Source organism: Podarcis cretensis, assembly GCF_951804945.1.
Source record: "Podarcis cretensis genome assembly, chromosome: 1".
Taxonomy (NCBI): Eukaryota; Metazoa; Chordata; class Lepidosauria; order Squamata; family Lacertidae; genus Podarcis; species Podarcis cretensis.
In genome coordinates, this window is record NC_137170.1 from 45,488,358 (window position 1) to 45,503,150 (window position 14,793).

General features: G+C 46.1%; 1 protein-coding gene across 1 annotated transcript in view; it reads left to right on the forward strand.

The window, feature by feature from the left end:
- The window catches only part of LOC307209931 (cytosolic phospholipase A2 beta-like), a 41,222-nt gene that overhangs the window by 18,392 nt on the left and 8,037 nt on the right, over nucleotides 1–14,793 (forward strand). Inside the window, exons 10-15 of the mRNA XM_079965366.1 lie at nucleotides 6,979–7,016; nucleotides 8,561–8,696; nucleotides 9,368–9,504; nucleotides 10,532–10,754; nucleotides 12,626–12,740; nucleotides 14,478–14,615. Coding sequence (XP_079821492.1) covers nucleotides 6,979–7,016; nucleotides 8,561–8,696; nucleotides 9,368–9,504; nucleotides 10,532–10,754; nucleotides 12,626–12,740; nucleotides 14,478–14,615 — 787 coding nt within the window. The remainder of the gene's footprint in view (nucleotides 1–6,978; nucleotides 7,017–8,560; nucleotides 8,697–9,367; nucleotides 9,505–10,531; nucleotides 10,755–12,625; nucleotides 12,741–14,477; nucleotides 14,616–14,793) is intronic.

Sequence of the window (14,793 nt, forward strand, 5' to 3'; positions counted from 1 at the left end):
AATTCTGGGCTGCATCAATAGGAGTATAGCATCTAGATCAAGGGAAGTAATAGTGCCACTGTATTCTGCTCTGGTCAGACCTCACCTGGAGTACTGTGTCCAGTTCTGGGCACCACAGTTCAAGAAGGACACTGACAAACTGGAATGTGTCCAGAGGAGGGCAACCAAAATGGTCAAAGGCCTGGAAACGATGCCTTATGAGGAACGGCTAAGGGAGCTGGGCATGTTTAGCCTGGTGAAGTGGAGGTTAAGGGGTGATATGATAGCCATGTTCAAATATATAAAAGGATATCACATAGAGGAGGGAGAAAGGTTGTTTTCTGCTGCTCCAGAGAAGCGGACACGGAGCAATGGTTCCAAACTACAAGAAAGAAGATTCCACCTAAACATTAGGAAGAACTTCCTGACAGTAAGAGCTGTTCGACAGTGGAATTTGTTGCCAAGGAGTGTGGTGGGGTCTCCTTCTTTGGAGGTCTTCAAGCAGAGGCTTGACAACCGTATGTCAGGAGTGCTCTGATGGTGTTTCCTGCTTGGCAGGGGGTTGGACTCGATGGCCCTTGTGGTCTCTTCCAACTCTATGATTCTATGATTCTAAGAAGGGACTAAGGAGACTCAACTTCCTGAATGGTAGGCAGAGCAGTGTATTTTGGCCTGCTCTTTTCTATGCATCAGTCTGATGACAGTATTGAGACAGAAGAGTTAAGTTACAAAAATGAAGTAAGAAACAAAAAAGATTCCACATTCCAGTGTTTTGACTCTTTGAAGACAGCCCTAGCATGTGAGTTTATTGGCTTCACATTCCTGCCAAAACAATCTCAAGAAAGACCAGCAATGCAGAAAAATCATTTTCTGTGGTTGGTATCTGTGGTGGGATAATGAGCTGCTTGTGCGTTGAAACTGGATCCCTCAGAGCTCACTCAGTGTAGTGAAACCCTGCCTTGAGCGGAGCCCTTCAGCAAGGCTCCGTCAGTCGCTGGTAGAATCTGACAGTGGGCGTTTGCGGAAACGTTTCCAACATAAAAGCTGTTTCACAGACATGCGCCTCCTGGATTCCCTGCGTGACAGTTTCCGGCGAGGGGTGGGGGTCCTTAAAGGCTGTTCTGATACCTCCTCGCTGTTCTCACTGGAAGTATCCCAGAGCCTCCCCTCCGACTCCCTTTCCTTTGGAGCTCCCGCACTCCCCCTACTGGTTCCCTCTTCTGCTGAAGAAGAGGCTCTCCTATTCTCCTGAAGCCTTCTCACCACCTGTCCTTCCGATGGCAGTTCCCTGACATCCACCTCCCCCCCAGGGCCCCCTTCACCCCCTCCCGCCTCCTCTCTTACTGGCGGCGAGGACGGAAATCCCTGGAAGGAACTCCCCTCATCCTCCGAGGATTCAAACACTTCTAACCACGGCCTTCCGCCTCTTTCCCCTTCTTCCTCTCCTTCGTCGGAATCTGTTTCCACCTCCACTTCCGACTCTGGGAACCCTTCAAATTCCCCTTCCTCGTCTGTGGTCCCGAAGTGTTCCCTCCCAAACCTTGCCACTGGTTGTGGTTTCCTTGGGAAACGCCGATGAAACATTTCTATTAAAATCTCGTCTTTGACTTCCTCTGCCGGTACCCATGTGTTTTCTGACTCTTCCTCCCCCTCCCATTCTACCAAGTATTCCACCTGATTCCCCTTCCACCTGGAATCAATGATCCCCGCCACATCCATGTTGCGTTCTCTCTCTTCTATGACAGGTGTCCGGGTCACCTCCCTCTCATGTTCCCCCCACTCACACCCCTCTCTGTATGGCGACAGTAATGACCTGTGAAATACTGGGTGCAATTTCATGTGACTGGGCAATCGGAGTTTGAATGCTACTGGGTTGACCTGCTGTATGACCTCAAAGGTTCCCAACCGTTTGGGTCTCAATTTCTTACACCCTCCCTTGAACGGCAGTCCTTGGGTGGATAGCCACACCCGGTTACCCACCCTTATGGTTTCGCCTTCCCTCCTATTTCTGTCAGCTTGCTTCTTGTATTCTTCTTTGGCTTTCTCTAAGTTGAGTTGGAGCTGACGGTGGATCGCTTCCATCTCTTCAACAAAAATTTCCGCTGCAGGTACACTCCACCTTCCCCCGCCCTCTCCTGGAAATGCCCGAGGATGACACCCATAATTGGCTAGAAAGGGACTCATCCCTGTGGACACGTTCTCCGCGTTGTTGTAGGCAAATTCTGCCAGAGGTAACCAGTCTACCCAATCAGTTTCTCTGTCCTTTACATAACACCTCAGATATTGTTGCAAAACCCCGTTTGCCCTTTCTGCTTGCCCATTTGTTTCTGGGTGCCTGGCGGTGGAAAAACTTACCTCCACATGCAACATGCTCATTAGTTTCCTCCAGAACCTAGAAGTAAATTGTTTTCCTCTGTCGCTCAAAACCCTCAAGGGGGCGCCATGCAACCTAAAAATGTGCTCCACAAACAACCTTGCGGTTTCTTCCGCTGTCACTGCATGTGAACAAGCTATAAAGTGGCACATCTTAGTTAGTAGATCCACCACCACCATGACCGCGGTTTTCCCTTTGGATCTCGGTAGATCGGTCATGAAGTCTATGGATACCATCTCCCATGGCCTTTCTGGGGTGGGTAAGGGTTCTAATAACCCCGCTGGCGCCAACCTCTCTCCCTTTGCTCTTTGGCACCTGTCGCATCCCCTGACATACTCCCGCACGTCTTCCCGCACCTTGGGCCACCAAAACTCCCTGGTAACCAACCACATGGTCTTGTGCTGCCCGAAGTGCCCCGCCGTGGGGCTGTCATGCAACTGTTTAAGCACCCGCCCTCTTAGTCCCCCACCTGGTATGTAGAGCGCCCCTTTGTAATATAGTTTTCCGTTCTTTTCCTCAAACCCCCCTGCGTTCTCACCTGTCTCCCTGAGTTCCCTAAGTTTCTCTTGGGCATATTCATCGTTTTCAATACCCTCTACCAGTTCTCTTTGCCCCACCAATGCCGCCCCACAAACCCAGTGGTCCTCTGAAATGATATGTCTTTCTTCCGCCCCTCCTTCTCCCTCCAAGTACTCAGGTTTTCTGGAGAGAGCGTCCGCCCTGACATTCTCAGCCCCTGGCACGTAGCGAATTTCAAAATTGAACTTGGAGAACTCTTGCGCCCATCTTACTTGTCTCTGGTTCAATACTCGGGCTGTTCTCCAGTATTCTAGATTTTTGTGGTCTGTCCGCACTTGAACCTTGTGTTGCGCCCCAATCAACAGGTGTCTCCATCTCTTGAACGCTTCGTGGACAGCGAGTAATTCTCTGTCGTACACCGTATAATTCCTCTCAGACTTGTTCAATTTCCTCGAGAAGAAGGCACACGGCCTCCATTCCGACGTATTCGCTCCTGGCTGCAGAAGCACGGCGCCCACCGCTCTGTCAGACGCGTCGGTTTCCACCCTCATCGGCTGCTGCAGATCCACGTGTAAGAGTTGTTCTTCCGAAGCAAACGCCCTCTTTAAACTTTCGAAAGCTCGCTGCGCTTCTTCCGTCCAGACAAATTTCTTCTTGCTGCTGAGACAATCCGTGATGGGGGCTGTTAAATGGGCGAAGTTCTTGATGAACTTCCGATAGAAGTTTCCGAACCCCAAAAACCTCTGCACATCTTTCCTAGTTTTCGGTGGCCTCCATTCCAGCACTGCTTGCACCTTGCTAGGATCCATGGCCAGCCCCTTGTCCGACAACCGGTACCCAAGGAATTCCACCTCCCTGGTGTGAAACTGACACTTCTCCAGTTTCACCCACAGCTGGTTTTCTTGCAGTTTGCTCAGTACTTCTCTTACATCTCGCACATGCTGCTCTTCATCCTCTGAGTACACCAGCACATCGTCCAAGAACGCAGCGCAGTTCTTGTACAGCAATGGTCCTAGTACGTGATTCATGAATGATTGAAATACTGCGGAACCCGCCTGGAGGCCGAAAGGCATAACGCAGTACTCAAATGCCCCCAAGGGGGTGAACATAGTGGTTTTCCACTCATCTCCCTTTCTCATACGTATCAGGTTATACGCCCCCCTCAGGTCCAGCTTGGTAAAAATCTTCCCTTTCCTCACCCGGGTCAGAATGTCATCGATTCTGGGCATAGGGAAGGTCACGGGTTCGGACACTGCGTTTAGGGCCCTGAAATCCACAATTAATCTCGGTTTGTCCGAGTTTTTTTTGTCTACAAAGAACACTGGGCTACCCCCCACCGCTCGTGACTCCCTGATGAACCCACGCTTGAGGTTTTTGTCAATAAACTCCCTTAGCTCCTGCATCTCTCTGTCAGACATTGCATACACCTTGCCCACTGGCAATTGCGCTCCTGGAAGTAAGTTGATTTGGCAGTCAAAGGGTCTGTGCGGGGGTAGTTTATCTGCTTCCCTTTCGCTGAAGACGTCGGCAAAATCTGCATATTGTCGTGGTACCCTGCCTTGTTCCATTGCTTCTATCTTTGCTAACGTGGCCTGAGTGCCTACTTGGCCCCCTTTTTCTGTGCAGTGTCCCATACAATGTGCTGACCCAAAGGAAACCACTCTCTGATGCCATCCCACAAGCGGATCATGCAGCGCTAGCCAGCTCATCCCCAAAATGATGGGCGCTCCTCCCAACGTGGCTATATTAAACGCTATCCGTTCCGTGTGTCTTGCCACCCTCATTGTCATGGGGACAGTCTGCTGGTCTACTTCTCCCCCCAACAGCGCCCTCCCATCAATCGTGGTCACCTGCAGGGGATTTTTTAAAGGAATGGTTTGTATCTGATGGGCGGCTGCAAACTCCTTACTCATAAAGTTGCAGGAGCTGCCTGAGTCTAATAGCGCCTTCACTTTTAGTGGGTGTCCGTTTGCCAGCTCCAGCAATACCTCTATTACAAGAGCTGGTCTTGGGGGTTCTGGCGTGGGCACATTTACTGTTCCTTGGCCTGGCTGCTGTGCCCCGTCGGTGGCAGCCAGGCGTTGGCTTTTACTTGCTCCTTAGCTCCTTCCCCCTCCTCCCCAACAGCCCCCGCCATTCCTTGCCATTCCTTTCTTTGCGGACAAACTCTGGCAAAATGACCTGGCTGTTGGCAGAGAAAACATTTCTTGGCGCCTTTTCCCTCCTTCTTCCGCCCTTCACTGGGGTTTGAAATTGCGCGCGCGCACGCTGTTCCGATTTCCATCGGCTCTGCTGGCAGAGAGGGCTGCTCTGGCATCTCTGGAATGCGGAAATCCCTCCAACGCTCCCCTTTCCCTTCCCGCTTCTCCAAGGCTCTGGCCTCCTGGCGTGACCCTATGGCCAGCGCTGATTTAGTCAGATGGTCCATAGACTCCGCCCTGGGCCCCCGGGAAAGTTCGTCTTTCACTGCCGAAGATAGTCCTTCTTCGAACAGCATTTGTATCGGTTCCGCTGACAAATCCCATCCTAATTTATGGATCAACATGGTGAACTCAGTCCAGTACTCACGGACAGATCGGTTCCCTTGTTTACACGCCATTAACTGCCTGCGCGCCACTCCCTGCTCAATCTCGCTGGAAAACATCAGATCCATGGCGCGAAAAAACTTCCTTGTGTCCCTTAGGGCTTCATTATTGGCTGCCATTAGTGGCCTCACCCAATCTCTGGCCCCGCCTTCGAGATGCCCAATCACAAAAGCAACCCTCGAATCCTCATCAGGAAAATCATCAAACTGCAGATTGAGGGCATATTGCATCTCTGTCCTGAAGGCTTGATAATTCCTGGGATCACCCCCAAACTTCTGCACCAGTCCTGGCACTTTCCTCGAGAGCTGGGCGGCTTTCCCCTTTTCTGCATCATGAGCCCTCCTCTCCTCCAGCCTCGCCGTTTGCAGAGCTAACTGTACCTCCAACATCCTGTACCTTTCTTCCAGGCTAGGACCGGCTGCAGCTGCTCCCCCATCTCCGGCTCCGGCTGGGTTGCTCATGATGCCTCTCTTTGCACAAGCTGCTTTCAGTGACTGTCAGATTGCTGTGGTGGGATAATGAGCTGCTTGTGCGTTGAAACTGGATCCCTCAGAGCTCACTCAGTGTAGTGAAACCCTGCCTTGAGCGGAGCCCTTCAGCAAGGCTCCGTCAGTCGCTGGTAGAATCTGACAGTGGGCGTTTGCGGAAACGTTTCCAACATAAAAGCTGTTTCACAGACATGCGCCTCCTGGATTCCCTGCGTGACAGTTTCCGGCGAGGGGTGGGGGTCCTTAAAGGCTGTTCTGATACCTCCTCGCTGTTCTCACTGGAAGTATCCCAGAGCCTCCCCTCCGACTCCCTTTCCTTTGGAGCTCCCGCACTCCCTCTACTGGTTCCCTCTTCTGCTGAAGAAGAGGCTCTCCTATTCTCCTGAAGCCTTCTCACCACCTGTCCTTCCGATGGCAGTTCCCTGACAGTATCGGACTTCAAGAATAGGAAAAAAGGGCTGCTTCATAAGTTTGCATTCCCCACCGCCCCACAAGGAAGTTGCTGCCATGTAGTTTCAAGAAAACACAGAATCCAGAGCAAAGAAGAATCTGTCCATTTCAGTTTCTCATTTTTCCAATCTTAAATTCAGTTCTCCACATTCCCACAGCATGAAAATTGATCAGCTACGTAGTGCAATTTTCTCTTTTAAGATACACAATTTTGTATATCATTTTGACCTATGCACACTTTTTTGAAAGCACATCTCTTTACTATAATGCATATTTGTATGCTACATTTGCAAATGTGTGCATACTTTCCCCTGAAACATACATTATTTTGTACTGGTTCTTGTATTGGTCTGGGAAGTGTAAACTAGGTAGTTTCTCATTAAAATGCAAACGAACTTTGATTTCTCTCCCATCTTTAATTGTTTTTTATAATTGCTTTCATAAACAGACATAGGGCAATCACAGCTCCTTAGCACAGATAGCTGCAGTGATTCATTTGTGATCCGTTATCATGCACAATCAGGGCTTTTCCATTTTATTTGTCAGGTTGTGTTCTTTTCATACATATATTGTTTCATTTCAGGGTGGAGCTTTGGAGTTGTACCTCAAGGTGATTGACTGGTAAGATACTTGCTTTTTTTCCAAAGTGCTCTGGCCTGGCTACCTTGAGGACATGAGGAAGGGACGGGAGACAGTTTGCTTCTTCAATAAGCAGGCGTCTCTACAATTGTAGAACTGCTGTGGTTCAGCTAATGTCATGTCATGCCATGGCATTTCTTAATTGCACTGCATCATTTGAGTGTGATGTGCATTTGCATCTTCCCAGTTGCTCCTTGTATTAAAGCCGATTCCTTGCATTTGCATGCTGAATATCTCCCCCATCTTGCCACAAAACGATATTTGCTCAGGAGCACCAATATTTCTGATTTTTATTTTAAAAACTAAACAGAAGTAAAGCTCTTAAAAGAAATAGAAAGCACTACTTCTTTGTTGTTGCCATTTTTAAAATGGAGTATGTCCCACGGGAGTCCTTGTAGGGAATCTTCCCTCTGCCCCCCCTTCCCTCTGCTAATGCTGCCCCTGCTTCCTTGAGGGTGGCTGGTCTGCTTCCCAAGAAGTCCCCCTCTGTGTAATGATGTATGTGGTTGTATTTTAGTTTACATTATGGTGGTGTTTGGGTGAATTTGCGCAAGAAGATAAAAATAAACAAAGCCCCACTTTTGTACCTCACAGTTAATTGCTTTATTATAAAGTTCATAAGACTTGCTTCTACCCACACTATATGTAGCTTTCTTAGCTGAAGCAGGGAGAAGTTCAGACCTGTGTCTGTACAAGTACACAGTGGTTGTCAATACATCTGGTTTAGTACAGACATAAAGATTAAAAACCTTACAATGAGTGCACATGGGGCTGAGTGAGTGAGTGAGTGGGATCACATCTGCTGGCCTCATTTCTGTGTAACTTATAGAGCACAGCTGGATTTTATATTTTTTAAAAATGGGGCATCAACCATTATATACTCCCTTCTTCCCGGACAGCAGCCCTACATAGCACCTAATAGAACTTCATTTGAATGTCTGTGAATTCCTCTCATATCTTCCCTTCAGTGACTAAGCACAGACTTCATCCACAATTCAGCCAACCTTCTCCTCCTTCTCCTTCTCCTCCCTCTTCCCTTCCTCCTCCTCTTACCCACTGCCATTTTGTTTACCACAAAGCCTAATGAAGAGTTCTGGAGGACCTGAAAGCCTGCACAGTATTTTGTAACAAACATGTATTGCTGACCTACTAAAAGTATTCCCATAATTTGGACTTTGGAATTGTATTTAAAATTATGTATATCTATATAATATTCTGCCCAATTTATCAGTTCATCTTTTTTTAAACGAATTAAACACTTCAGGTCTACAAATAATATGTGAAAAGTAGGTGGAGTTCCCATTTAAAGGTTATATTTATACCTGATGTGTGAAAAGAGGAGGCCACCAAGGCAACACAGCAATTCCATATAAATATTAACATGCCTTGAATGGGAGTCTTGTTTTTCTGGTTCAGAATTTGACTGATGAGTCTTAGTTGTTGATAGAAGCTTGTGTAATTGCAGCTACTGTAAAAATGACCTGTCATCTGCTCCACAGTGACATGGCTCTGTAACTCTGTTCCAGTCCACAGAATCTTGATGTGCGTTTGGGATATGAGCTTTGTGCTGATGAGCAGGACTTCCTTCGCAAAAGGAAGAAGATCGTTGCTGATGCCTTGAATAAGCTTGTTAATATGAGACGAGAACTGTTTGAGGACGAGGTGCGTCTTAGTATCCCATGATCTGTTTGGAAGTTATCGGGTGACTCACATGTTTGGGATTGTCGTTTGCATGGATTTGTATTTGACATAGGACTACCTGTGAAGTGTGATGGTTCATGTACTGTAAGGGAGGTCCTGAAAACTCCAATTCCAATGTCACGCAAACTTCTTGTCTTGTGTGAATTCCCGTTAACTGTCTACTTCGCAACTTAAATAAATCCATAAATTCAGTGGGGGCGCTGTTCCATAACCTCTGCACTCGTATAGGATAGCACAGTTTTGCACATGCAAAGTGAGAGCCAAAATGAGAGATTTGAGACTGAATCCCACCTTAGCCGTGACCAGCCTTGTTCTTGGCCAATGTTCCACATTCCATCCTCTATAAAGTCAGGATTTGCCTCACACGACAAATGAGATTAAGAGAGCAGGACATTCTATAATTTATTCTAGGGATCAAACAAAATAACTTTTAATTCACAGATCACTACCTTACTGTATTTCATTGTTTTCCAACCAGTATTTTGTTCTGTATGGATGCTGGAAAGCCAGGATTTTGAAATTCTAATCTAATTATTGGTCACATTAAGCAGAGTCTTATAATGCAATTGTTCGGGTTTCTGAGGTCATCACTTATATTTTTGGCGATGCCATTGCTTATATATTTTTAACAGGTCCCTGTGATAGCTCTTATGGCAACAGGAGGCGGAGTCAGAGCCATGTCAGGATTCTATGGTCATCTCCTAGCACTCCAGAAACTCAACCTTTTGGATTGCATTTCATATATCACCACTGCTTCCGGGTCAACATGGTAAGGAGTTAGGAAAGTGTGTCACATTTAATTAGAATCCCAGCTATACTGGGCATGATCCATTTAACATTCTACAAGCTGAAGGTCAGTGGAACAAATATACACCTCAGTGGGATTTTCCATGACTAGTGTATTTTGGTTCACACTCCAATAAAATTTTGCGATGTGGGCCAATAGATACAAAATTAAGGAACCTGAGTTTCAATTCTGCTTCAGCCATAGTGGCACATACAGCTGAGTGAGAGCCGGTGGGCGAACCGTTTCGGCAGTGGGAAGCCTGCATGTGCCAAAGCCACAACATCTCTCACAGATGCTGAGTTCCGCACAGCATTTTGTCACCCCCCTTGGAGGTGACACCCGGGGTGGACCACACCCACCACACCCACCTTGCAACACTTCTGGGGTAAGGTGAGGTGCCCCTCTGCTGGACTTCATCAGCCTCTGCCACTATGGAAGTCCCCATGCCACACAGGGTGGTAGGAAGTTCCTGTTAATGGCAGTGCCCTGAAATGAAGACGTTTTGAGGCCGCAGAAAAATCCCTGTCAGGAGGGAAAAAGCTGGGGCATACCGTATTTGGTCCAAATGTAAGCAGCACCCGAATATAAGCCGCACTTTAAAATTGGAGCGGGGGGAAGAAAAAAGAAAAAATACCCGAATATAAGCCAGTCCATTCCTTGCTGCTCCTGGCTGCATACTGGGGGGGGGGGCACACGCTCCGTTGCCAGCAGCCTTTCCCCTCTCTCCCTTCCCGGCCTTGTGGGGAGAGGATGCGCAGGGCGGGTGCTTTGCCACACTTTAACTTTTCACAGTCGGAATTTGGGGGCAAAGTGAGGCCAATATGGTAAATAAAATCATCATCATCATCATCATCATCATCATCCTTAAAACAAAATAAAAAAATTCCTTCCAGTAGCACCTTAAGGTGCTACTGGAGGGAATTTTTTTATTTTGTTTTGACTATGGCAGACCAACATGGCTACCTATCATCATCCTTGTAAATGCTGTTTTTTCTCCTCCCTTTCTTAGGACTATGACAGACTTGTACAGAAATACTGATTGGTCACATGAAAATTTGGAAGAAGCTATCAAAGTAGCTAAAAGCAGCCTGTTGAAGAGCAAAATAGATATTATTTCCATCGATCGATTGAAGTATTATCACAAGGAGCTGGTTGAGAGGGTTAAAATGGGGCACCTTCGATCTTTTACAGCTCTCTGGGCCCTTGTTCAAGAAGCTTTCTTACATGATAAAGTATGTATATTAAATGTTTTGTTATTCCTAAACTAGGGGCTCTGATGGATCTCTGTAGTCACAAGGGCTTACCTGTTGACAAATCCCTGCGCATGGAGGCAGTTTTTTCCCCAGTCAAAGAAAACCATGAAAGACTCTCACACAGATTTAGGTTACACTGTTTGCAAGAGCCATCTTTTCCCCTTTGACAGTATTTAAGGTTTTGCAAGTGCTATTAACTTTGCACACCACAGAGCACTCCCTGAGTAGTGGTTTGAGCACTTTAATAATTTTTACCCAAGTATAAAATGTTCAGATATGGGACGCGGGTGGTGCTGTGGATAAAACCTCAGTGCCTAGGACTTGCCGATCGTATGGTTGGCGGTTCGAATCCCCGCGGTGGGGTGAGCTCCCGTTGTTTGGTCCCAGCTCCTGCCCACCTAGCAGTTCGAAAGCACGTCAAAGTGCAAGTAGATAAATAGGCACCGCTTTATAGCAGGAAGGTAAACGGCGTTTCCGTGTGCTGCGCTGGTGCTGGCTTGCCAGCTGCAGCTTCGTCATGCTGGCCACGTGACCCGGAAGTGTCTTCGGACGGCACTGGCTCACGGCCTCTAGAGCGAGATGAGCAGGCAACCCTAGAGTCGGACACGACTGGCCCGTACGGGCAGGGGTACCTTTACCTAAAATGTTCAGATAAAAAAAGAGCATTGAAAGCAGCATTTGAAAGGTAGTGCTTATATTTATGCTGACTTAATCAGCACAGGATTGAACCACAGATAAACTCAGAAGTAGGCGTCACTAAGTTCAATGGGACTTACTCCCAGTAAATGTGCATTGGATTGCTGCCTCCCATCATATCTTAAGAACTGTACACAAGGAAATGGTGCACAAGGAAAACCATTCTGAAACTAGTTACTAGTTCCCCTAAAACATTTCTACAAGAAAAGAACAGAGTGAAACTCACAGAAAGATTGGCGGGCTAGGGGTTGTTTCTCTATTCATCTTAAACATGAAAATCATGTTCTTGGTTGGAGTGGGGAGGGAAATTTTAAGCCAACCCAATTCCCATGCTACCCTAAACTCATCTGCTAAAGGCTAGCACCAAACAAGGACCATCTAATTGTTGTGAAATGCCCTTGGCTCAATTTTTGGTGAGCCTGCAAGAGACCAAGACTTATGGTACATAACAGCAACTAAGCATCTTTACTGTCATGTGCTGTGAAGTAAACGGGGAGAGAAAGTTGTATTCCTTGGGGCATTTGAGCTTTCCCTATCTTATCAGTGAAGAAGTGGTGGTGACGAGTGTGTGTGTGTGTGTGTGTGTGTGTGTGTAGAAGACCTATAGTTCAGGGTAGATCACATTATTTCCATGCAGTAACTGCTATACACAGTCTTTGGCCTATCCAGTGAAAGGTGATAGTTATGTGATTGGAAAATCCCTGGAGAGCTGCTGCAAGTTTGGATAGAGAATACTTGGACCAATGGTATGACCCCATAGAAGACAGATTCATATATGGTAGGAAGGGAATGGGCACACCTGCTATTTCTAGATCAGATTTTTCTTTTTGGGGGGCAGTGGGAAGCTCATTTTCCTATTCCAGCATTAACCTTTCACTCAGAAAAAATGGCCAAACAATAGGCAAGGGATCCAGTAGAGGTGTTGCTATGAGATTTAATAACTATTTAGACTTATTCATACCCTGTCCATCTGGGTTTCCCCTGCTACTCACGGCAGCTTACAGCATATATACTTGCAGAGAGTAAAATCAGTATTAGATTGCAGGGGGCGGGGTGGGGCGGGAATCAATATTGTTTCATAATCATCCTTTTGATACTGGATGCTCATGAGATACTGGCTTCAATGTTGTTTTTTTCATTTACTTTGATATTAGTTTAATGACAGTAAACTCTCAGAACAGCGCCAGGCTTTGGATCAAGGCCAGAACCCTTTGCCTATCTACACAGCTGTAAATGTCAGAGACAAAGTCAGCACCTTTGATTTCAGAGGTAGGTGTTGCCATGCTAACCTCACTGTTGTTGAATGGAATCCTTGATGCTGCTGCTGAATGCTTTGAGCATTTAAACACCCCAGAGGACAGGATCACACTTCAAAATGAGCTTGACAGATTAGAGAACTGGGCCAAAACAAACAAGATGAATTTTAACAGGGAGAAATGTAAAGTATTGCACTCGGGCAAAAAAAATGAGAGGCACAAATACAAGATGGGTGACACCTGGCTTGAGAGCAGTACATGTGAAAAGGATCTAGGAGTCTTGGTTGACCACAAACTTGACATGAGCCAACAGTGTGACGCGGCAGCTAAAAAAGCCAATGCAATTCTGGGCTGCATCAATAGGAGTATAGCATCTAGATCAAGGGAAGTAATAGTGCCACTGTATTCTGCTCTGGTCAGACCTCACCTGCAGTACTGTGTCCAGTTCTGGGCACCACAGTTCAAGAAGGACACTGACAAACTGGAATGTGTCCAGAGGAGGGCAACCAAAATGGTCAAAGGCCTGGAAACGATGCCTTATGAGGAACGGCTAAGGGAGCTGGGCATGTTTAGCCTGGAGAAGTGGAGGTTAAGGGGTGATATGATAGCCATGTTCAAATATATAAAAGGATGTCACATAGAGGAGGGAGAGAGGTTGTTTTCTGCTGCTCCAGAGAAGCGGACACGGAGCAATGGATCCAAACTACAAGAAAGAAGATTCCACCTAAACATTAGGAAGACCTTCCTGACAGTAAGAGCTGTTCGACAGTGGAATTTGCTGCCAAGGAGTGTGGTGGGGTCTCCTTCTTTGGAGGTCTTTAAGCAGAGGCTTGACAACCATATGTCAGGAGTGCTCTGATGGTGTTTCCTGCTTGGCAGGGGGTTGGACTCGATGACCCTTGTGGTCTCTTCCAACTCTATGATTCTATGATTCTATGATTTAAAGACAGAGAGAAATGTCATTTGGCTTTGCAGTTGAGTTGCTTCTATTTTGTAGGGGAATCCATTTCTTAGAGTAGACCTTCAGAAGGTCAAATTAAACAAGAGTCTCCTTAATTTGTAATTGGGAGTTTGGTTTGCATTTTTCTTTCAGTTTAAAGCTTACAGTCATATCAAACTGGTATTTAGAGTCCTAATGTGAATAATATTTACGGTATACTTCTCTTTGTATTGGCTTCTAGGGGATTCCTTTTCAATGGCTTTAACCCTGATTTGGAATAATCTGCTTTCTTTCCCTGAAAACCTGAGCCTGTTTCCATGTTAACTGCTTTAAAAATTGTAATGAAAACCAATGGTTCAAAATTTCAAATGGTGATATGTGAAATAAGAAAAAATTACCTTGCCTTGTATCCCATGTTGATTTTTTTGTAGGTGGTGTTTTCTGTACCCATATTCCAGATGTTGCATAAAATTGTCAGTGTTTTGTCATCCAAAATCTTGCTTGAGTGAGCTTAGGTGATTCCTTTGCACAACTTTTATTGCTCTCTGCTAGTTGGCCTTTTGTTCTTTAAATACAGAGCAGGGCAAATTATTCTATTTTTAATTTAGACCATGATTTACTACCCTAGTCAGACTTTACATCAAGATACAAAAATGGGACTCAATGGTTTGCTGTCCGATGATGCTAGTTCTTCCACCAAGAATGTCCACTGAGAATGTTTGCTTACTTCTTTTCTGCTTCTTTTTATGTTAGTGACCTAGTTATAAAGTTTAGAGGCATTTAACCTTCTGTACACCATTTTGTTTGCAGAATGGGTAGACTTCTCTCCTTATGAAGTAGGGTTCCAGAAATATGGTGTCAACATTCGTGCAGAAGATTTTGATAGTGAATTCTTCATGGGAAAGCTAGTGAAGAAGATCCCAGAATCCCGGATTTGTTATCTGGAAGGTGATCTGTTTACTCATAAGCTAAACTAGAAAACCTATCAGCCTTTTGACATCCTTGCACGTCTCCTTTCTTCAATGTTATCAGTGCTTCATGACAACCAAATGATGCCAGTGTAGAAGCATATCTCTCATATTATTTTGACATATGATGTAGCTTATACAAGATTCTATCTCTGTGT